Raw genomic sequence first — 23,485 nt, forward strand, 5'->3', positions numbered from 1 at the left:
ACGGCAACAAAATGCTGTGAAACATGTTTTATAATGAAAACCAACAGCTCACTGTAGGTAAATCAGCATGCTAGAGTTCTTTAGTACTGAGATCAGTAACTGTCCAAAAAAAAAAAAAAAAAACCCTCAATTTGTGAGAACCGATATTAAATCCACTGATGCCCACCTCAACAGGAAGCATCTTCATTCAACTAGAAAAATGCTGAAATATTGTGAATCATACAAAACTAGTCAAGCAGGACAGAAAACCAAAAAACCAAAACCACTTTGTACACAGAATTATTTTGTACATGTTTAAGGTACAGCCTAGTTAATTAGAAAAAAAAATTCCATTTTCATCTGGCAGATATACAAAGCTAACACACCAGGATACTTTATTCATATCAGAACTGTACAAAAAAAAAAAAGTTAGAATTGGGAAAAAAAAAAAAAGTTTATACACGCCATTAATTTGTGTCCAACTGAAATAGAGGGACAGATAAAGGTGTGCAGTGATTAGACAGCTGTGCTAACTCTACTCCGCTCTGCTTGGGTCAGCTGATCGTTGGGGTATCCCAAATAGGTCAACAGTAGAGTGACATTTCATGGACAAACTACACAACGTCACTCATAACAGGGTTAAAGAACCCATCTTCCACTGCTCCACTTTTTGGCTTTTGCGTTATCGGCAAATAGCTCACAGCAGCACACCGATTTATCAATCAGGCCCCAATTGTACAGTAAATAAGGTAATTATCTACAGTAAAATACTACAGTTCGCCTGTAGGTTGACGAGTGAAGTGAAATTGTAGAGCAAAATGTTTTCAGGACCGTTTTAAGGGTGATTTAACCATCCAGGGTCAAAACTGACCTGCAAACATAATGAGGGTTAAAGCAGCAGTATGTAACAATAGGAGACCTCTCCGGGAGAAAGCCGGTATTACAGGCAAAACGCTGACTTCACGTTCTTTCCTAATGGTGCACACTTGAGAAGGGTGTAGGGGATTTGCAATGAGCCGCTTTGTAGCTTAGTGTTGGTTTGAATCTACACAACCCTGTACCAGGTTCCCACACTTCCTTGTTTTCCTGATGCAGCTTTAAACACCAAATTCTGGCTTCATAGCAATAAGCCATGTTACACGAGGTGCACTTGCGCCCTCTATAGCATCCAGCAGAAACTGCATGTGTATGTAAACTACACAAAACGGGAGGGATATTGTGTGGTTTAACGATCACGGTCCATCTGAAAAACAATAAAAACCACTCCGGCACTCGTTAATGACTCAGAATTTAGCTTTATTTGAGCAAGCACATTTCAATTCTGCAGAATTGTTCACATTGCCCATGTGGTTCAGTTCTCATCTTCAGAACCGAACACACAGCAGGCGAGGAATAAAAGGAATAAAATAAGGAATGATAGAGGGTCCAATTTCCCCCTCTCTCTATAATTTTATGGCATTTTCTTTAAAACCCCCAATTTTCCATTTTTTCATTTTTAATTATTTTTCTCTTTTTTTAAATTTTTTTTTTTAAAGATAATTGACTAGACCTAGTTTCATCTTCCCTAGGCCTGGCAGAGTTCAGTTCCATTATTTTTTTTTCCTTTAAATATCATTTCCATCTTTTTGCAGTTTTCCATGTTTTTTCGATGTTTAATATGGTTTTTCTCCCCCCTCGGTGAAGCAAGTTCAAAAGATCCTCCCTGGGGAAACAAAAGAAACAAGCAAGCAGTCATTACACAAAACCAAAAAAAAAAACCAAACACTAAAACCAAACCAGTAAAGCTTTGGTTTTTAAACTGGAAAATGCAAAAAATCCTTTCCTGCTGTCCTGGAGCGGTTATTGAGCACGATCACTACTAATCTGAAACTAAAGTCTTACTGATCCATGGCATTTAGTGTTCTAGTCAGGAATCATTAACTGATTGTCTGGAAAGTGAAGAGAACGCAGACTTGAACGCAGCTTCCTTTTAACTGGCACTGGAACATACGAGATCGTCAATTTGACCAGTGAGTGTGCACTTAACGATCCTGATTAGAATGGTCATTCTCTCTCACACAGCACCATGCACACAGGCCAAACAGGTGACGTGTTCCATTACCTCGGCTTAGACGCTCGGCACTCCAGTGGAGTTGGTCACATTTTTCTGTTGAGCAGCTTCTTTGGCCTGGTGAGCCTGGAGCACAGCAACAGCCTCATCAACCTGAAACACAAGTAGACGAGCACAAATTATCCTCCATTACGTACTCTCTCACACACCACTTCATTTGGAAAGCTGTGTGTACGGGGCTGAGGTCCCACTTTTATAATATTGGCTGATTTTTTTTTTGTGGTACATCAGATATATTCCATTCAGCGAGCACAATACTGAACGAGTCAAAGACGAGTCACTGAATGGAATATATCCGATAGACCACGAAAAAAATAATCAGCCTATATTATTATAATACACATTCCTTTCGGGTGTTCAACGAGTCTTTCTCTTTCAAGATTCTCTCAAAAATCTTCTGTATTTAACAAAGCAAACTTGGCAGCCATGTTTGTTTACAAATTGTCAGTCGCTCACTTGCTAGCGCGGAAGTTTTAAGCTAGCCGCACACTACACCAATCCACGCGGTACCGAACCGACCCATTTCAGAGCAGACTCCCGACAGGGCACGCACATATCCCCGACTAACTCACGACTGTTGACGAGTGCAGTCGCGATTGAAGCGACACCAAACGAGATTATGCGAACTAAGCATCATAAACATTCCGCTAAATATCACGTGACAACTTAACAGCTTTGTGATTGGCTATTGGATATAGTTACTGTTAAATCCAACACTTGAAGATGCTACAGGCTGAATTACAAGTGACAACACGGAATATGTAGCGCACTATCTAGGCTGCATGAGCTATTATTCCCAACCTTAAATAGTGCACTTGTATAGGGGAGTTAAAGCGATTTGGAATTCAACCACAACTTGAGCAGAGTGGCTTTCCAGCCCACTGTGTCTATGGATAAAGCTTCAGTCTATGGAATTACAGTATATACCTGCATTAGGTGCTACCAACACGTATTTCTCACGCTAGAAATTGTGTTTAATGATGTCACGTGTTATATGCGAAAGATATGATTGGCTATTGCTAGCGACTCTCGCCGATCAGTCTGGCTCCCGATTAGTTTTTCGAATCGGCTGCGAGATGAGTCGGTACCATCGAAAACTAGTCTTTACGCCCGACTCACGACTTCAGTTGGCTCGGTACGCTGAAAATCGGCGTAGTGTGCGGCTAGCTTTACGTCTGACGTCATGTTGTCTTGACAACCGTGCAATATCAAACTATATTCAACGCTCATTCTCCACTGGGTAGAGTGATGTAATACACGCAGGATAAGCGATATGCTAACAATATTGCATGCTATCGAACCAAATGAATGAAACCTGCTAGAAGGGAATAGAACATTTTTATTCCACCAAAAACATGTCCTGTATGTAGGCCTATAATATACCATATGCTTGCCTTAAAATATACAGTGGCATGCAAAAGTTTGGGCACCCTTACTGAAAATGTCTGTTACTGTGAATAGTTAAGTGAGCAGAAGATGAACTGATCACCAAAAGGCATAAAGGTAAAGACGACATTTCTTTTCAGCAAGATTTGTGTATTATTTTTGTTTTGTACTTTTGGAGAGTGAAAAAAGAAAACAAAAAAGTTTGGGCACCCCAATAGATTGAGTTCTTAGGTAACTTTTCCCAAGCTTCCAGACCTTAATTAGCTTATTGAGCTGTGGCTTGTTCAAATTCTTCGTTAGGAAAGGTCAGATGATGCAGATTTCAAAGCTGTATAAATTCTCTGACTCCTCAAATTTGTCCCTAAAATCAACAGCCATGGGCTCCTCTAAGCAACTCCCTCGCATTCTGAATAATAAAATAATTGGTGCTCACAAAGCAGGAGAAGGCTACAAGAACGTAGCAAAGTGTTTTCAGGTAGCTGTTTCCTCAGATCGTAATGTTAAGAAATGGCAGTTAACAGAAACAGTGGAGATCAAGGTGAGGTCTGGAAGATGAAGAAAACTTTCTGAAAGAACTGCTCGTTGGATTGCTAGAAAGGCAAATAAAAACCCCTGGTTGACTGCAAAAGACCTTCAGAAAGATTTAGCAGACCCTGGAGTGGTGGTGCACTGTTCTACTATGCAGCAACACCTGAACAAATATGACCTTCAGGGAAGAGTCATCAGAAGAAAACCTTTCCTGCGTCCGAGCCACAAAATTCAGCGTCTGAAGTTTGCAAATGAACATCTAAATAAGCCTGATGCATTTTGGAAACAAGTCCTGTGGACTGATGAAATCAAAATAGAACTTTTTGGCCACAATGTGCAAAGGTATGTTTGGAGAGAAAAGGGTGCCAAATTCCAGGAAAAGAACACCTCTCCGACTCTGAAGCATGGGTGTGGATCCATCATGCTTTGGGGTTGGGTTGCAGCCAGTGGCACAGGACACATTTCACTGGTCGAGGGAAGCATGGATTCGAATAAATACCAGCAAATTCTGGAAGCAAACATCACACCATCTGTAAAAAAGCTGAAGTTAAAAGGAGGGCGGGTCCTACAATAAGATGATGATCCAAAACACACCTCAAAATCTACAATGGAATCCCTCAAGAGGCCCAAGCTGAAGGTTTTGCCCGGGCCCTCACAGTCCCCTGACCTAAACATCATTGAAAATCTGTGGATAGATCTCAGAAGAGCAGCGCATACAAGACAGCCCAGGAAACTTGTAGAACTGGAAGCCTTTTGCAAGGACGAATGTGTGAAAATCCCCCAGGTAAGAACTGAAAGATTATTAGCCGGCTACAAAAAGTGTTTACAAGCTGTGATACTTGCCAAAGGGGGTGTTACTAGGTACTAACCATGCAGGGTGCCCAAACTTTTGCTTCAGGTCCTTTTAATTTTTTGGCATTTTACGCCTGCAAATGATGGAAATAAAAATGTAATCTTGTGGAAAATATTAAAGAAATGTGTCGTCTTTACCTTTATGCCTTTTGGTGATCAGTTCACCTTCTGCTCACTTAACTATTCACAGTAACACATTTTCAGCAAGGGTGCCCAAACTTTTGCATGCCACTGTATCTAAAACACCATGTGGATGCTGTAATGAATCACAGAGCGATTAAGCAGAGCTACTGTAACCACCCTGAAGTTGGGGCAGCAGTGGCTCAATGGTTAAGGCGCAGAGTTACTGATCTGAAGGTCAGGGGTTCTAGCCCCAGCACCACCAAGCTGCCCCTGTTGGGCACTTGAGCAAGGAACTTAACCCTCTCTGTTCCACGGGTGTTCCATCATAGCGGACTCTGCACTTTGGGGGGGACGGACCCTGACGTGAACTGCTGGAACACTTCTCTTCACACTACGATTTATCCAGTAATTACTGCACAGATTTAGGAAGTACAGTCATGTGACATGAGAAATGTGGTTAATACGGTGTGGTGTGTGAGAGAACGCGTCGGTGCTGGTCAGATGGCCCCTGTGTGTCTCATCAGGAGTCTGCGTGAAGGTTCCCGCCACTGCAGGAGCTCCCCCACTGAACAGGATGGCCTCATCATCCCAGTCGCGGTATATCTAGACGAGACGCGTCATGATTAATGAGCACAACCGCTCACCTTGGAGCGCAGAGACTCAGGAGACTCGAGCATGTGCAGCAGCTCAGAGTTGTCGATCTCCAGCAGCATGCCCGTGATCTTCCCTGCCAGGTTGGCGTGCATGTTCTGGATCAGAGGGAAGAGACGTTCACCTGGAAGAGTGGGAGAGAGAAGAAGGGGAAAGAAACCAAACAAAAACCCTCATTAATGCTTTACAGCTCAAAAAGCACAATATCTAAATAAAGCCCAAGTTCAGAAACTCACCCAGCATTTGCTTTTGCTCCTGAGGTGGAGCTGCAGCCAGCATGGAGGCCGTCAGAGGCTCCTGACCCTGCACATGCACCGCAGGCTGGGAAGAGAGAAGAGAGTCCATGAGCACAAAACCAAAGGAAACCATTCACAGTAATCCTTACATGATATGCAGGAGCGCAAGTTATTAAATAAAAAACAACCCCAAACACTGCAGTCTGACCTGCTGCATGGAGACCTGAGGCTGCGTGTTGAGGTGCTGCTGAGGGTTGCGCACTCCAGCTGTGTATTTGTACTGCGGGATGGTGCGCACCGGTGCCGCAGCCGCCGCAGCTGCAGCCGCCGAAGGCCTTGGACCCACTGTCTGCGCAGCTGGAGGACGGAAAGAGACAAGAGAGGAAGGAAGGAAGGGTGAGAATGTGAAGTGTTAACGTGAATTCCCAAACTCGAGATGGCAGACGGTGTAAACAGTCATTAGGTAATTAACACGACTCCTAGAAAACAAGAAACGAAACAGAAAAATCTAAACAGCTGTATTACTTCATGCTACTGGTGCTATTAAGCTCCTTAATAACGAAACATTGCTAAAGACTTCAGAGAACTGGAGCCCGGATTAACTGACATACAAAATGGATGTATTTGACAAGTAGAAACAAGACATCTTTAACAACTTATTCATTTTATCTTTTCACTTCAGTAGGGAAAAAAAAAAAAAGAAAAGAAAAAAAATTACTCCAGTGGACCGCTGGAGTACACAGTGTTTAATTTCTGGAGTCCAAAGCAGCTAAACTTCCCTAAAGTGGACCTGAACGGTTTAACTGCACACCAGTGATCAGTGAGAAAGCAGATAGAGCACTGCGGACACCAAATCCAAATCAAGTGTTCAAAATACAGAGAGAGAACAAAAAAAAAAAAAAAAAAACCACACTTCCACAAATCTGAAATCAAGCAGAAAGATTTGCATGTGCTGATGTGACCGTAGAAACTCACCAACGCGTTGAGTGGACATCACACGAGGAACCTGAGAGGCAGGTCTCATAGTGCTGAAGGTCTGTGGTCTCGGGGCTGAGGGCCTCATGGTGGCTTGCATGTTCTGGAAATCTGGGGACCAAAAATAATTACACTCAAATTAAACAAGCCTGAATTGTGCGTTTTAAAGTGCAACCTCAGAGCAAAAAAACTGAGGTGAAGCAACCAACTAATTTCTTCACCGAGCGTGTTGCTGTACCAAACGCTGCTAAAAATAATTCGAGCTGAATTTAGTTTCCTAACACACCGTACTCGTTTACAGAAGACCAACACTTCATGTCAATATTTACACAGAACAAGAGTCCGAGGCTCTGAACTGGGTTTAATGCACTGGCTTCTTTCACCCCTGGACAAATCATGTTGGATTAAAAGGATTCTCCAGCAGGTCAGTGAACCCCGTTCTAGAAAGCAGCCCACAGTGTGCTGAAGGCACTTACGCTGAGGTCGGACACCCTGCGCAGTCCAGCGTGGACTCGGTCGGAGTTGAGCAAGCTGGCTGGTGGGATAATACGCAGCTCTGTTCTGGGCCTGAGAATGAAGAGGAGAAAAGATCAACCAACCGTGTTATGAAATGGTGCAACAGTTTGATAATACCACTTCTCTCCCTCCTCGTGTCAAAAATGGAGTCCTGTAGCACGCATACATAGGATGAACTTCAGACACTACAAAATCACTTTAAAAAATAAAATAAATAAAAATCCACACCTGAGGAATGGCAGCCATGAAATACCCAGACGGCGGTGCAGGTTGGTACGGGTTGAGCACAGGATTTGGTACGGCACGGACGCTGGCCATCCTCTGCATGTACTGGTTGGTTAGATGAGCCTGGCGTTCCTCTTTACGCTGAGCCAGTGCCACGTAGAGCGGCTTTGTGGCAACGATACGTCCGTTCATCTCCGTCACGGCTTTCGTGGCTTCCTCAGGAGAGGAGAAACAGACGAAGCCGAAACCTTTGCTGCGCCCACCGTCCATCATGACCTGAAAACCAAAAACACACCCACAGTGATGCTGCAGTCTACTTCTCTAGATCAAAGCCTTCTATTTGTAAAAATTTAAAAATAAATAAATGAGTAAAAGAGTCAAACAGAGCCTAATCTAGGAATTTAAAAATAGGGGACAGATCCCTCACTCGTTGTAGAAACAGGGGACAGAAAATATTAACATGGGTAAAAATATCCCTCATTTGTTCCAGTTAGTGGGGACAGAAAAATAAGTAATACACTGGTAGATATTTTCAAGAGTACATCTATAAACAGAACAGTTTTATTAATAAAACTAAATACATGTAACAAACATTCATATCAGATGTTAATCTATATAATTATGGCACTATACACATCCTTTAATACAGTGACACGAAAACCATATCAGCAAACACTTATCCACAGTTTATAGTATTGCACAAACATTATGATCAGATCGGAACTTTAAAAATGTAAAGATTTTAGATCAAAAACTACATGAATTATATACTGCAAAACCTTACAAATATGACTAGTTTTCTGTTCTATGACTAGGTTACTGTTTTACTATAAATCATGTGACCAGCCTATTTTTACCAATTTGACCACCAGTAGTATAATGCTGCATTTCAAATATGACTGGGTTAATATTACATCATTTGATATAGTTAAGTCTAAAATCCATGCAGTCTTACCACTATTAATTAATAATAAGATGAAAAATCTGACTTTCTGAATAAAATAAAATCGCTATCAAATATTTAAAAATGCTATCATGTTTGTTTTGTTCAGACCACCTTTCATGAAAGTCAAAAACATTAAACAATCTACCCATGTTTAAACTAGATTTTGACATAAATGACTGGAGATAATCTCAAAATTCAGACTTCCTAAAAAGTATATAATCTCCATCATTTACAGTCTTACAGTCCCTACAGTTACACAAGAACAGATTAAATATTTCATAGTATTTTTAAATAAAACTTGCATAATACCAAACATTATCAAACTAATTGTATATTGGCATTAGGAAAATATCAAATTCAAACTACAAAACCCATTATCAATCAGAATCAAAATGACTTAGTATGTCTTCACACTGTCATATAATTACTCTAAGATCATATTTGTACACAAACTTATGTTTGGATGAGACAGAGCGATATGCCATGTGCTTCTGGGTATTTTTAAAACACTTCACACGATTGGCTGAGATACACTGTCTTCTGGTTCAGTGACCAATGATCTAATAGTTCACAAAACTGTTTTACCCGCTAAATAAACCATTCGGAATACTTCGGTCCTTTCCGATTGGTGTGTAAACACTATTTACCGCAGTGCTTGTTAGCCGGTGCTGACAAATTGATACGCACAAGATTCAGTAAAACACGACTACACGCTCTACTTATAAATGCGCAACAAAATGAATAGATACATGATATCACTCTCACGCCCAAAAAGTGGATGTGCGACAGACAGATAAAAAACGCGCATTATGTGCCCTAGATTAGGCCCTGAATAAATATTAAATGATATACGAGGACTAAAGTTCACCTTGGCACTGGTGATCGTTCCAAAAGGAGAGAATTCCTTGCGCAGGCGTTCATCGTCGATGCCGTCGTCCAGGTTTTTCACATACAGGTTGACACCCTGCACATTTCACAACCATGTTAAAAACGTGAACATTAGTGACCGTTAACGTTTATCAGGTACACGCTCACTCCATTTTGACCGTTTCAGGTTGTACATAGTCGTTATTTATCCCCAGTATCCACTCTACTAAAACATGGGGCCCAGGGACTAGGTCGTCACTGTGGCAGCCCTTTGGCCAGTACAGCCCACTGAGGACGACACACTGAATTTGACAAGGCTGCGCTGGTGTTTATCAGACAGACCTGGTAGCGCGTCATCCGATCCTGCTTCATCTGCTCAAACTTGCGCTTGAGTTCAGTCTGACGTTCCACTTTCTTCTGAGCTCGACCCACGTAGATCAGCTTGCCGTTCAGCTCCTTCCCGTTCATCTCGTCCACAGCCTGGAGAAGGGAATAAAGGAACACCAAAACGACACTTCAGATGGCAGGCAGGCAGGCAGGAGTTTATGGTCAAGATAAAGTCAGTATCACAAGATTTTCAGAATGCTCATGAAAACTACTCAAATCTGGCTGAACTCCATTTGGAGTAAAAGGACGCCCGACTTAAAATGGCAAAACTGCAAACGACTGGCTCCAATGGGGGGGGGATTAGAGACACCAAACTTGAGACTTTACCAATTCACCACTCCTCTTCGGGTGATTGCAGATTGGCTTAAACACGACCCTGCTTCGATTTGGCTTGACATTGAATCTTCAGTCTGTCTGTCCCCTATGGAACCTGTTTGTGAGTAATCCTAAACCTGTTACAGACCTCTGTACCAATCCGATCACCCTAAACACAGTCAAAGCCTGGAAAGCCATACGTGCTTTAGGGGGGCCATGACCATCTAACGTCACCCCTCACTCTGATTTTTGACAACCCTGACTTCATGCCTGGTCGTCTAGACCAAGGCTTTAAGATTTGGCACAATTAAGGACTGACAAAGCTAGGAGACCACTTCAGTGACCAGACCAAGCAGCTACAGCAAAAGTTTGGTTTATAAAAATGTGAATTTTTTAGATACTTACAAATGAGACATTTAATCACTAAAAATACTACTTTAATAACAAAACATACCATTTCACATGTTGAAAAAGTCTCATCTTTACAAGTATCTAAGAAACAGATAAGCATTTTGTATAAGGCCTTGCATTACAACCTCCCTTCTACCTTTAACATTACTAAACAGGCCTGGGAGAAAGATCGAGGCATCATTATTGATGACTCAGTTTGGCAGAAGGTGTGGACTAATGCTACAAGAACCTCCATTTGCAATCGCACCAAATCCACTCCATTCAGAATCCTGCATCACACTCAACACCTGTTTTGAAAAATAACATGGATTCTAGGGATGTCCCGATCCGATCACGTGATCGGAAATCGGGCCCGATCACATGGTTTCAGACTCGATCGGAATCGGGCATTGCCTCCCGATCAGGGATCGGATATATATATATATATATATATATATATATATTCTCATTTTTAACACATCAATAGCTATGCGTTGGCACAGAGTGAGACCAGACCTCTTGTCTCAACACAGCAACATCAACGCGTGCGGCATGACATCACTTTGTAGCGGAGACGCTATTGGTTATTGGCTGCCTGTTGCCGGCAAAGTTGAACACGGAAGCAGTTCGAAGCGGAAAGCAAAGCATGAGATCATTTTTTTTTTCGTTGGATGACAAAAGAAACGGGCTCAAACCTGAAAGGGTAGAAATGCTTGTTTTCATCAAGAAAAACGTTCATTTCCTTAATTGAAATTACTGTACACCACTGTGAGATGCGTTCTTAAAAGCAAATTACCGGCACTGTGGCACTTTATTTTTTTTTATTTGTTTACATTCCTGCCAGGTATTTTAAGGTTATTTTTTTAATTTGTTATTTATTGTTCAAACTGCCTCACGTAAGTGCTCTGTTTGCTAACGGAGTTGTTGGATGTTAAAATAAGGTGTTAAATAAAAAATGAGGAACATCCTGGATCCGTTTCTTTCCTCGTCTTTATTTTTTATGGATTATAAGAAGTATCGGATCGGGACTCGGTATCGGCAGATACTCAAAATCAAATGATCGGTATCGGATCGGAGGGCAAAAAAACCTGATCGGGACATCCCTAATGGATTCTAATGTGTCTGTGCTCTGCTGGAAGTGCAACTCTGAAACTGGTCATTACTTCCACAGTCTCTGGTCACGTGTCAAGTTATAAAGTTACTGGTCTGATATTGTTAAAGAACTGTCCGTCATATTTGGTGTCCCAATTCCGCTTAATCCCATGTGTCTCCTGCTTGGCTTCCCAGATGCTCATGTTGTAAACACAAAAAACTATTTAACCTGTTGACTTTTGCTGCCAGGAAGAACATCCTGCTCTTTTGGACCAAGAATGTGGCTCCATCCAAAATGTTTTGGCATATCATCATTATGGAGTGCATCCCTAGTGAATATAACTCCTGTCTGCGCCACTCCACAGTGGACTCCTTTCACAAGGTCTGGGACCCTTACTTAAAATATATTGGGTCTACTTTATCATCATCTTTATTACAAGGATGTCCAAGAACATCTTAGACTGAACTTGTGCCCTCTAAATTGGACTTGAGTTTGCTGACCGCTTTCTAATCTTGTTACTTGCAGATGTACACATGTTGCAGCATTTTTCTATTTTGGAGGCAGGAGCAGGTTATGATACCCACTATTAGCGTCTCAAGTATTTATCCATTTACGTTTCCTGGAACTTATTTTCCCGCCTAGTCTTATCTGCCATGTGAAATCCAAGCTGTTCGTTGTTCGAGGGAAAAATCAAAGATATTCTTTAAATAAAAAAATTTAAAACGTCCATTTCTGCTTAGTCCTTGTTCATCATGCTGATATATTACCGTATTTTCCGGACTATATGTCGCTCCGGAGTTTAAGTCGCATCAGCCAAAAAATGCATTATGAAGACGAAAAAAACATATATACGTCGCACCGGACTATAAGTCGCACTTTTTTGAAGTGTTATTCTATCCATGGAATCTGTGATTGTATCTGATAAGCGGCGCGTGGTTACTGCGTGACTGCATTGTTTATTTAATAAACAAACAGCTGAGCAGTGATAACGCGCCCTTTGCCCTGTAAGTAGCCTAGTCTGATTATTTTAAATATCTACTACTATCTTTAATACCATCACTATCGTTATTACTAATAGCCTATATTATTATTATAACTAATATTAGTAGCCTATTACTGATGCATTAATCAGTTTGCTTTTAGAATATTTTTACCGGTAGGGCTTATTATCGCCCCATGGCTCTTTCATCTGTGTTATTAAAGCTGTAGTCATCATCGAGGAGTGTCATTCTTCATTTTTGTCGAATTTTATTTCATCAAATCAGAGGTCAAGTAGGCTATAGGTATATCATCTCCAAAGACAGGTACGGTAGTAAAAACAACCGTCTAGTGAAAAAAAAAACAACAACCGCTTTTAAATCCCCTACTTAAATCCTTAAAATGAGTCATTTAACTCATGTCTTGTGTGATCTGATCTCCAATGGTGAAATAAACCGGTTGTGATGAGTACAGTCTGTTATTTTAGAAGATAAATGTAATATATAATTTAATATATAGACTAATAAAAATTAATATTTTATAATATCACGACATATTACTGTCTGTAACTGTTTGTCACTAAAGCGTTTTCTAAGATCATAATGTCTGATATTATTATTATTATTATTATTATTATTTCACACACACAATAAGCGCATGTGCGTAAAGTTATAGTAAACCATCCCCCGCCTTTTTTTTTTTTTTGAGTCGCCGGACCCACCCACCTCCTGCGTTCTGGGACCTCCCACTTCACAAATTAAGCACTGCCTAAAATCACTACATAACTTATTTAAATAACTATAGGCCTATCATTAATAATAAAACACAGGTCAATCAAGTTTATCAAGCTGACGATTTCACTCCAAATCAGCAAATCCATTGAATTCCACATCCTCGGTGTCGCTTCTGAACAACTCTGCCTCCAGCGGCAGACGAAGCGCCGTTTCCTCCTCTTCTGCGTGGCTGTCGTCAGACTCAGCATCAGCTCCAGTTATTCCGCGGTGGAAAAAAAAAAAAAAAAACAACAACATATATACGTCGCACCGGAGTATAAGTCGCATGGCCAGCCGAACCATGAAAAAAAGTGCGACTTATAGTCCGAAAAATACGGTATCTATAATTAGCATGCATGCCTTTGTTAAATAGCTCACCTGGTCATTCTGGATTTCCTGATAAACACCCAAGAATCTCATCTGAGATCGTTCATCTTAATCATGATGTACCCTTCAGTGTTTCATAAAACACACAACCATTTGGTGTGAGTGTACACGACATTACACATCACTGCGGAGATCAACAGAAAGCCCCAAATCCAAGCTCAGTCACAGGTTTTACAGGCACCGTTCTAAACAAAAGCAGCCTCCTGCAGTCCCACAAACCACCGAGGCTTTTATTCACTGACTGACACCAGTCACGCAGTCTGCAACAACGATTTACTGTACATACACACCAGTAGGAATAATTTTCATCTCAACAGCATGAGTCATGGTTTGACGACATGGCAGGAAGTGCTGCAAGGGTGCACACCTGTACACACCAGTACCGAGTGCTCGGAAAGCACCGTATGCCCATAAAGTACTTCCCCGTGCTTTTTTAATTGCGTCTATTCCTTTGTTTTTAGTACATTCTACAGAGTGAAGGTGACGGAACAGAGAACTGAAAGTGTTTTTCATGGAAAGTGTACCAGCATCAGGAAGGTTTAGTCACAGCTGAGGAGTTTATTATTTATTACTGAGGAGTTCCTTTGAATTCACTGTTAATTTAAGAGATTTAAAAACAGGCAAAATTTGAGTTAGATTTCAGAGGATTAAAGATACTGAAGCTAAAACAATAAGAGGCAGTGCCCTGTGTGCGTCTCCAGCGCATTAAATTTGATTTTTTTTTTTTCTAAATCATTATCTGTGTTGAGGATACGAATAACATGCTTTCATGGACATGGGTCACTTATACACTATACAAAGCAGCGGAACATCAGCATATAAAACCCAATACAGAAATTAACACAGTCGCATGTTCTACCATCTTAGAACAGCGAAGGAGATCACAATACAACCAAAACAGCACTCAAACACACCAAGTATGGACATGAAGGCACAAAGGGACCTCAGGACGTTGTTTCTTCCACAGTAAGAGGGCACCTTCCTTCACACACATGGCTGTATACTTTCTGAACACGCTCAGACTTTTTTTTTTTTTTAAGTCTGATGGCACTAATAGTCCTTTACTGGAGCAAAGCCCGACACCGTACCTTTTGAGCGTCCTCATGCCTCTCGAAGCTCACAAAGCCGAAACCTCTGGACTTGCCACTGTCGTCAGTCATGACACGGATACTCATAGCGTTACCTAGCGAGGGAAGAAAGAGTGGGTGGGGGAGATTGTTAATTCTATTTACCTGTTTAAGTGCTAACTGAAATTATTCCATCCACATTCACTGGAATTGGCGCGCTCCGATTGGCTACTCTACTAATGGCTCATATACTGTGAGTAGAGAAAAACAAGATGGCGGAGCGTGTTACTGAACCAACCGAGGACAAAAAATCTACTCAAACAAAAACGCAAAAATAAAAAAAGCAAAAGAATATAGAATGAAAGTATTTGATGCTAAGATCTTATTTTTCAAGAACTATTATCACATTTTTCACAAATTGCTAGTCATTTTGCCAGTTTGCTTACATTCTTAATCTTTAAAGTTAGACGGCCTTTTGATTTCATAAAATCGGTGAAATTTAGTTCCCTCTGAAATGTTGTGATTGTGATATCTGTTTATTTCTGTAATATCTCACAAAATATCAGGCCATTCTGTGGCTGGGAAGTTATTTAATTTGAGGGGATTAAAGCAAATAATGTGCATGAAATCGCTCGCTTGGCGCAGTCAAGCAGACAGAGGAAGTCCGTGTGCGCATGCGCAGGTTTACCTTCTTCTTTTGGGTTTTACGGCAGCTGGCATCCCTTTGAGCGTGCACTGACAGTTCCATCATTCTGTCGCTAAACGAACAGCTGATCACACCGAGGTGCTCGCTGAGCGCCCATATTTATTAGTTTGGTCCTGCGTTTCCTTTCCTTCGTATAGAACATAACGTCTTTTCTTCTCGCTTTCTTTCCGTTACTGTAGTCGCTCTTTCACGTTTCATTCGCACACTCACGTCCATTTTTCTCTCCTGTTTCAAATTTGTATCCCACAATGCCTTGCATGAACGGGGAAAGCCCACCACGCGATGCATGACGTAGTATCTTGAATTGGGTCATGGTGAAGCAGGAAAAAATGGCAGAGAATTTTGGACCATGTGAAGATAAATTCATTATTTGTTCTATTTTTTAAAAAAAACTAATAAAATTGAAAGTCTGTGATTCAAATTCAGTAGCTTTCGGTCACCCAACAAAAATGACTGGGTGTCGGGGAAAATTCTTAAAACCTACACTTGAAAAATCTGAAAGGTAGTACAGCTTTAAAGTGTTAAAATTTGTTGAATTTTTTTAGACCGGTTCAAAAGCTCAAAGAAGTTTGAAAATTACAGAACTGAAATGTCCAAGGAAGAATGAAATAAAGTGTCTAAAGCTATTCTATGCCTCAGCACAACAGCAAGACTGTGCTTTCTACAAAAACACTAAAGTTAATTCGTGCCATCATCGATAGGTTTTTAAGAAATCTGCCTCAGCAGAAAAGATTTTGTCAGACATTTTGTATAAAGTTTTTATTTATCACATTTACAAAAAGTAAAAATGCCATGTTTCTAAAATAAAAATACGCAGTGAATGTGGATAGAATAAAACAGTTATTGCACTTAATCTCATCGCACATGGCTTATAGACAACCCAGTGTTACACGCCTCGTCAGCTATCAGCTCATGTACGACTCGATTTCGTGGAATAACTTAATTTTCAATGAAAAACCCATGCAATTCACAGCTTTATCCATGCATCCTAGCACTTTATTGACCGCACGCACATGTGCGCGTTTATCTCTGGGTTGCATTCAGTGCACCGCCCAGACTTTGCGATCTGGTGATTGTACATAGCCATTATTTATCCCCAGTATCCACTCTGCTAAAACACGGGGCCCATGGACTATGACATCACTGTGGCAGCCCTGTGGCCAGTACAGCCCACTGAACAGGACGCACTGAATTTGACTAAGCTGCGATCCTCATCCCATTTGTGCTAGTTTACATGCAGGTCAAAGAGAAAGCGTACAACAGGAAGACGTACCATATTTACTGAAGACATCCTTCAGTTTCTCGTCGTCCATATCCTCTCCAAAGTTCTTGATGTAAACGTTGGTGAACTCTTTGGCTCTGGCTCCCAGTTCAGCCTCGCGTTCTTTGCGAGATTTGAAGCGACCCACAAACCTGTGCGAGTCAAGACAGTCAACAGAAGTCTGAATATTCAAAAGATGATTAGTATCAAAAGCTACACATCAATCCAAACGCTGAGCTCATTCAGTGCTGAGAAAACCAAGCTTCACACAGGATATTTCAGTTATAACACATTCGTTTAAAAGCACACTGTCGCTTTAGTAGTACAAGATCTGACCTGTTAGTTTCTTCACAAGTGCAGGTTAAAATCGCCCACTTACACTTTTCTGTCGTTGAGCAACATGCCATTCATTTTCTCAATGGCTCTTTCAGCCGCCTCCTGGGTCTCAAAGTGCACAAAGCCGTATCCCTTGGATCCGTTTTCATCACAAACGACCTTTAAGACGACAAACGGGAGCAAATTCATGCAAAGTGGCCATGCACAAGACACACACAAACTGCTAAAGGTTCACCACAGACATGTTACCTTGCAGGACAGAATGTTGCCAAAAGCAGAGAAGGTGTCGTACAGGGCCTTATTATCGATCGACTTGTCCAGGTTCTTAATGAAAATGTTACCAACACCACTTTTCCTCAGCGATGGGTCACGCTGGGACCACATGATGCGCACCGGCCTGCCTTTGATCACGTCGAAGTTCATTGTGTCCAGAGCACGCTCAGCTGGAGGGGGGGGGGGGGGGGGGGGAGAATAAAATACAACCTTCTTTTAATTCACTGTGAAAGTTTGTGCACTGATCTAAAAGTGTGCTCCTAAGGTCTTTATCCTTAAAAGAACAGAAGAAACAAGCAGGAGCCATTTTAGTGCTTCCACACGCTGCTGTTTCCCGAAACCTATTCCTCCTCAGCCTACTCAACTCATTCAGCATTAATGAAGGCTCTCAGTGTTCTGACGCACAGAGTACTGAAACGTGTGATGAGAGTAAAATGGTCAGGCTTTATTAGGCCTGTCGCAATATTCAATATACTGACTTCTCATCTCATCTCATTATCTGTAGCCGCTTTATCCTTCTACAGGGTCGCAGGCAAGCTGGATCCTATCCCAGCTGACTACGGGCGAAAGGCGGGGTTCACCCTGGACAAGTCGCCAGGTCATCACAGGGCTGACACAGACACAGACAACCATTCACACTCACATTCACACCTACGCTCAATTTAGAGTCACCAGTTAACCTAACCTGCATGTCTTTGGACTGTGGGGGAAACCGGAGCACCCGGAGGAAACCCACACGGACACGGGGAGAACATGCAAACTCCATATACTGACTTATCATACGGTAAATGAAAATGAACTCCATAAAAATTCTTTACTGCGATTTTGGCATTTACGTGCTGTACATCTACATAGGGAAGTCGCCAGAGTATTAGCTTGACCCACTGACTGAATAAAACACCGCGCTGTTTTCTGTCGTCTCACGCGGCTCTCTGTCAGAGGCGGGGCCTCCCAGCATGCAACAGTTATCCAGCCAGGGGATCCACTGAATGGGGAAAAGACAACATGTTGCTCTGTTCTACAGACCACAGGTGTAGAATTGGGTATGGACGTGTCCCTACCAATATTTCTGATTGAAGAAAAATAAATAAATAAAAAATAATCACGCTCTGTGCATGGCACACAAATGATTACTGTAGGTTTCCACTGGGCGAAACCACGCAAAATTCACTCATGAATATTCGCTCCGGGGGCGTGGTCGCGAAAACAGCAAGCATGTTCGACTACCATGTCAATTAGCAAGTGCGGTTGCAGTGCAGTGAGCAGCTGCTAGCTAGCAAACTGTCCTTGAGGAATGTACCGTTAGATTAACTTGTAAAATTAATCAGTTAACAAATGTTGGCTAATATTGCACCGAGTCTTGCTTGTGACGTGCCTGCAAACTTTAGCAGCCCGCTAACCCTTAATCTGAAGCGCTTCAGTTAAGACCTGCAGAGCCCTGACCGAGTTCGGGTAGCATGATACATGTAAACAACAACCCGATGGTGATGTGGACATTAAAAGGTGTCTGGGCCTCGAACAATCAAATCAAACATTTTCATGTAATAAGCAGAACAGCCTCCACCTTCTGGATCAGAAATTTTTGGTTACTTCGCCTCTCTTTTGAAAACGTCACATGCAAAGTACATACACACGCTGAACTGATTGGTTTTTGAGGCGGTTCATTTGAAAGCAGTCAGCAAAAAACTTTTCTGTAGAACCCTGTCACTCCCTCCTCTCTGGGCTCAAGACGACAACAAAAGGGCAATAATATAACAGCCAATCAGAATTCAGATACATTCTGTTGCCAAGTAAAACTAACTTTTCGACACGTCAAAGTTCTCGAGCCCTCGTGCTGTTTTACTGTTAGATCAATCACATTTCAGCTTAAACTAGCATTCTAAACTAGTTACAGATCCCACAGAAGAGAGCGACTCCCCCTGCCAGCCTCATGGAACGCAGTGTTTAAGGCTCCGGATGGGTTTTACTTCCATTAATGAGGGAAAGGAACATACTCCCTCCCGACAGTCAGTGCGTTACTCACTTGTAAACCACATTTGCAAATTGGTAGAATGAGTTAATCACCACATGCAAGATTTGCAATTAATCAAATGAATTGCATATTATTAATGAATTACTACAGTTCTGAACTTCAAATTTTAAAAAAGTCTGGCCTTTGGAGAGATGGAGACTTTTTTGGTGGAACGCAACAGAGCAAAATATTGTGACCCTCTAATGTTGACGTGAAGTTGGCGCCACTGGGGGTTGGCATTGGGTTTATGTCTCCACCAGTGTTAATACCAAACCTACGCCCTCGCCGACATATCTTGTTCTAATTGCTGTTAATTTTATCCAAATGACAGCTGGCAATACGTTGTTACTTTGCACTTTCTTTATCTGGGTACTGATCTTTGAGAAACTGGATTGGCAGAGTGTTGCCTGTGAAGAAAAGAATGTCTTTATTACCCTGTGCCAAGTTAATAGTTACTTAAGTGCAATTTTTAAGAGCCATAGATTGCATTTTATTTATTGGTTTTGTTGTAAGTGGTTTTGTTTGTTGTTTTATTTCTTTAGGTTATTTATATTTTTTTACATTCCACTGTTGAACTGACCAAGTTGACTTAATTAAAAAGTTTACTGTTCTTTGAAAGGGTGTATTTGCATGACCATTGTTACTTTACTAGTGGCATAAAATTGTCTTGAAAAGACGTCAACAATAATATTTATCGCAATAATTTCTGAGACAATATATCGTCCAACAAAATTTATAGTGACCGGCCGAGGCTTTATAATGCCTTTATTACTCACTGTAATAAACCCTGATATTAGCTGTTTCTTCCTTTTCCTGGAAAAGTCACTGACCAAAAACTCAACCTGTAGCAGCCCTTATCATACATCATGATAATACTGTGCATCACTTATTGTGATTTTTTTGCTACATCACTCCATCAGTGTGTGGATAACCTGATAAGGTTCTGAGTTAAAGTCCAACCAGTGAGCAAGACCTTTAACCCTTAATCACTCTGTTGCATCTCGTCTCAATTGTAAGTCATTCTGGATTAAAAATGAGTGAGCAGAAGAGTAAATCTCTCAAATACACCTGATTAAATCATCTTTAATGAAACACACTAATTTGATCAGTACACAAGCTTATCATGGGGGAAGCCATAACCTAATGGTTAGAGAAGCAGCTTGGGGACCAAAAGGTTGCTGGTTTGATTTCCCGGAAGCAGCAGGAATGTCTGAAGTGCCCTTGAGCAAGGCAAATAGCCCCCAACTGCTCTGGGTATGTTGTACATCGCTCTGGAAAAGAGCATCTGCTAAATGCCTGTAATGTAATATCAAGTTATAGGTGATGAGGTTCTTCTGGAATCGTATCAGTAAAATTCACACCAATTTGAGATCAATATCCACTTCATTCATTTCCATTCTTAATCCTGAGGGCTTCTCTCCCCCCCCTTCTCACAGATTCCAACTAAGGATCAGGAAATCTCATCTGTGTGAACTTCAGGCCAATTTATGCTGACAACCCAGTCCTCGCAGACGGCGTCGCAGATAGCGTCTGCGTAGCCCCCCCACCTTCGCAGACGCTTTGCGCGCACCTCCCAAAAATTGTGACCACCGCAGAAGCCTCGCAGACAAGAGGGCTCTGATTGGTCCACTCTACATCCGCTGTACACGCACTTCTGCTTCCCTACTTTCCTGGTTTGGTTTGACGCCGCCATTTTTAAAAACACGAGCGAAGATGGAGCAGCACGAAGAGCAGTTGATCGAGTTAGTACATACATCTATACGACTCCAGTTCTAGTCATTATAAGTACTCACTAACCACACCCACCAACTACTCCTAGCGATTTCGCGACTTCGCGCCCCCTTGCGTTGTGGCGGTGAATAACATCGCGCACGCCTATTACTCCCCGCTCAACGATAAATTACAACTGTCTGCGAAAAGCTATCTGCGAAAGCCTTGTCACAAGAGCATGCAGAGGCCCTTCGACCTCACAGTGGGGGTAGGGTCAAGCACATGACAAAACAAAACCGAGACTCAACCCTTAAAGCTGTAACTGAACAGCTTGACCCATGCCAGGATTCAACAAGTTATAAAATGGTTCCTGTGTCGTCATCGGCACCACCATGAGGGACACACGTGCATGCTTTCAAATTAGAGGCGTGCATTTCAAGACTCCGAGGTGAAACGTGGCCACGTGTGAACAGCTCGTCAGGCTGAGGATCAGTATTAATTAAATGAAGCAAGGCCTGATGGGAGTTCACGGCTAACAAAGTTAGCTGGCGAGGCATTTAAATTCAGAGCCACGTGGGTGCCCGAGTTCAAGGAAGTATTGAAAAAGTACAAGGAACAGTGAAGACGCGTGATACAAAAAAAAGTGAGAATGTTTACTTCCGGATTTCTGTGTTCTGCGCACTTGTTAGCGTTAGCAGTTGGGGGGGGGCAGGTAGGCCCAGAGTAGCTCACGCCGCGGATCTGGGGAATTTAAACCCCCGCGACACAACCCCTCGGGTTTTTTTCCTTCTCGATCTTTCCACTTACCGTCTGCGGGCTGCTGGAAGTTAACGTAGGCGTAGCCGAGCGAGCGGCGCGTGATCATGTCCCTGCACACGCGGATGGAGAGGATGGCGCCGGCCGGGCTGAACTTCTCATACAGCATCGCCTCGGTCACGTCCGGGTGAAGGTCTCCGACGTACAGGGAGGCCATCGGGTAGCTCGGAGCGCTGGGGTTCATCTTGGAGCTTGTTTTTGTTTGGGTTTAAATTTCGCAAATGTAACCTGCGGTCGGCGCGCGCGGAGACAACTGACTGACTGACTGGCGGCTGATTCGAAATGACGCGCACGCGACTTCTCTTCGGCGAGTTTGTCAGTTAGCTTAGCTTAGCCGAGAGGGAAAAAAACAGAATTTCGAATTAAAACTGGGCTTCGAAATACCTTAAAATTCGAAAAATGTAAGACGTTCGAAATTCCACGACGCTTATTTATTTATTTTTTAAGATACAAGTTTTCAAAATGTCGATTTGGATTGGCTACAGTTCCAGTCAGGCCTTCACAGATCAGCTAAGCTAACTTCTTCCTCAGTGATGTACCGATACCGAGCAGCTCCTGCTTCACCGATGATTTTTTTTATATAAAAAGAAAAGAAAAATTTTTTAAGAGTTTTTTAAATGTTTTTAAATTTTTTTTGGATTTTTAATTTTTTATAGAATGTGTGCCGAGGCTAGCTCCGGAGCACACACGCACTCACACCGCACTAACAGCCGGGGGGTTTCGGGGAGAGCTCGGCCGCCTCACTGGGTGCCTTTATACCGCCTGTGACGTCACCAGGAATGTTCCATTCACGTTCACGGGAGGTTAATATGAATCATCAGAACGAACCATTTCTCAAGCGCGCGCGCACACAGTGGTCATAGGGTGTCGAAAAAACAATTTATAAACGCGTTATTAACAACCTTGTGTAATTGAATTAATCACTGTTCTGAAGGAAGCACTGTTCCATATCCAGCTCGCGTGAACTTCCCGTTCCTACCACTGCTCTGGGCCATTCCATTACACAAGTTCCTGAGATCACTGTTAAAATGCGTCTTTAAAAAAACTGGATAGAACTGATGGGGATATCTGTGACGAATCTCAATCATGCAGGTACATAGTAATCTGTGGTTGGTAGAAGAGAGCAACTGGACTTGCTTGAAGATTCTTGAAAACGTTTCGCCTCTCATCCGAAAGGCTTCCTCAGTTCTGTCTGACTAAAGGCCTCTGCATGCTCTTGCGACAAGGCTTTTCGCAGATAGCTTTTCGCAGACAGTTGTAATTTATCGTTGAGCGGGGAGTAATAGGCGTGCGCGATGTTATTCACCTCCACAACGTAAGGGGGCGCGAAATCGCTAGGAGTAGTTGGTGGGTGTGGTTAGTGGAGTGTTTATCCTCCGGTTACTTATAATGACTAGCACTGGAGTCGTATAGATGTACGTACTTTCTCACTTCCTCGATCAACCGCTCTTCGTGCTGCTCCATCTTCGCTCGTGTTTTAAAAAATGGCAGCCGTGAAAACAAACCAAACCAGGAAAGTAGGGAAGCGGAAGTGCGTGTACAGCGGATGTAGAGTGGACCAATCGGAGCCCTCTTGTCTGCGAGGTTG

At 42.2% G+C, this 23,485-nt stretch overlaps 1 protein-coding gene and 2 non-coding genes across 3 annotated transcripts; all 3 read right to left on the reverse strand.

The window, feature by feature from the left end:
- Positions 1-1,258: 1,258 nt before the first annotated feature.
- Positions 1,259-22,633, reverse strand: pabpc1b (poly A binding protein, cytoplasmic 1 b). Its single transcript, XM_060942397.1, has 15 exons — positions 21,889-22,633; positions 17,337-17,530; positions 17,131-17,246; positions 16,764-16,903; positions 14,806-14,900; positions 9,737-9,874; positions 9,396-9,491; positions 7,585-7,857; positions 7,317-7,407; positions 6,841-6,951; positions 6,074-6,222; positions 5,866-5,950; positions 5,623-5,753; positions 2,081-2,182; positions 1,259-1,681 (listed from the first exon to the last, which is right to left on the reverse strand). Exons 1-14 carry the CDS (start codon positions 22,079-22,081, stop codon positions 2,087-2,089), a joined length of 1,908 nt encoding a protein of 635 aa, XP_060798380.1. The 5' UTR covers positions 22,082-22,633; the 3' UTR covers positions 1,259-1,681; positions 2,081-2,086.
- Positions 9,581-9,716, reverse strand: LOC132901053 (small nucleolar RNA SNORA5). The gene has a single exon (XR_009656831.1). It is a non-coding gene; the product is annotated as a small nucleolar RNA SNORA5 (small nucleolar RNA).
- Positions 16,562-16,697, reverse strand: LOC132901052 (small nucleolar RNA SNORA5). Its single transcript, XR_009656830.1, has one exon. It is a non-coding gene; the product is annotated as a small nucleolar RNA SNORA5 (small nucleolar RNA).
- Positions 22,634-23,485: the final 852 nt, after the last annotated feature.

Source organism: Neoarius graeffei, chromosome 16 (assembly GCF_027579695.1).
Source record: "Neoarius graeffei isolate fNeoGra1 chromosome 16, fNeoGra1.pri, whole genome shotgun sequence".
Classification (NCBI taxonomy): domain Eukaryota; kingdom Metazoa; phylum Chordata; class Actinopteri; order Siluriformes; family Ariidae; genus Neoarius; species Neoarius graeffei.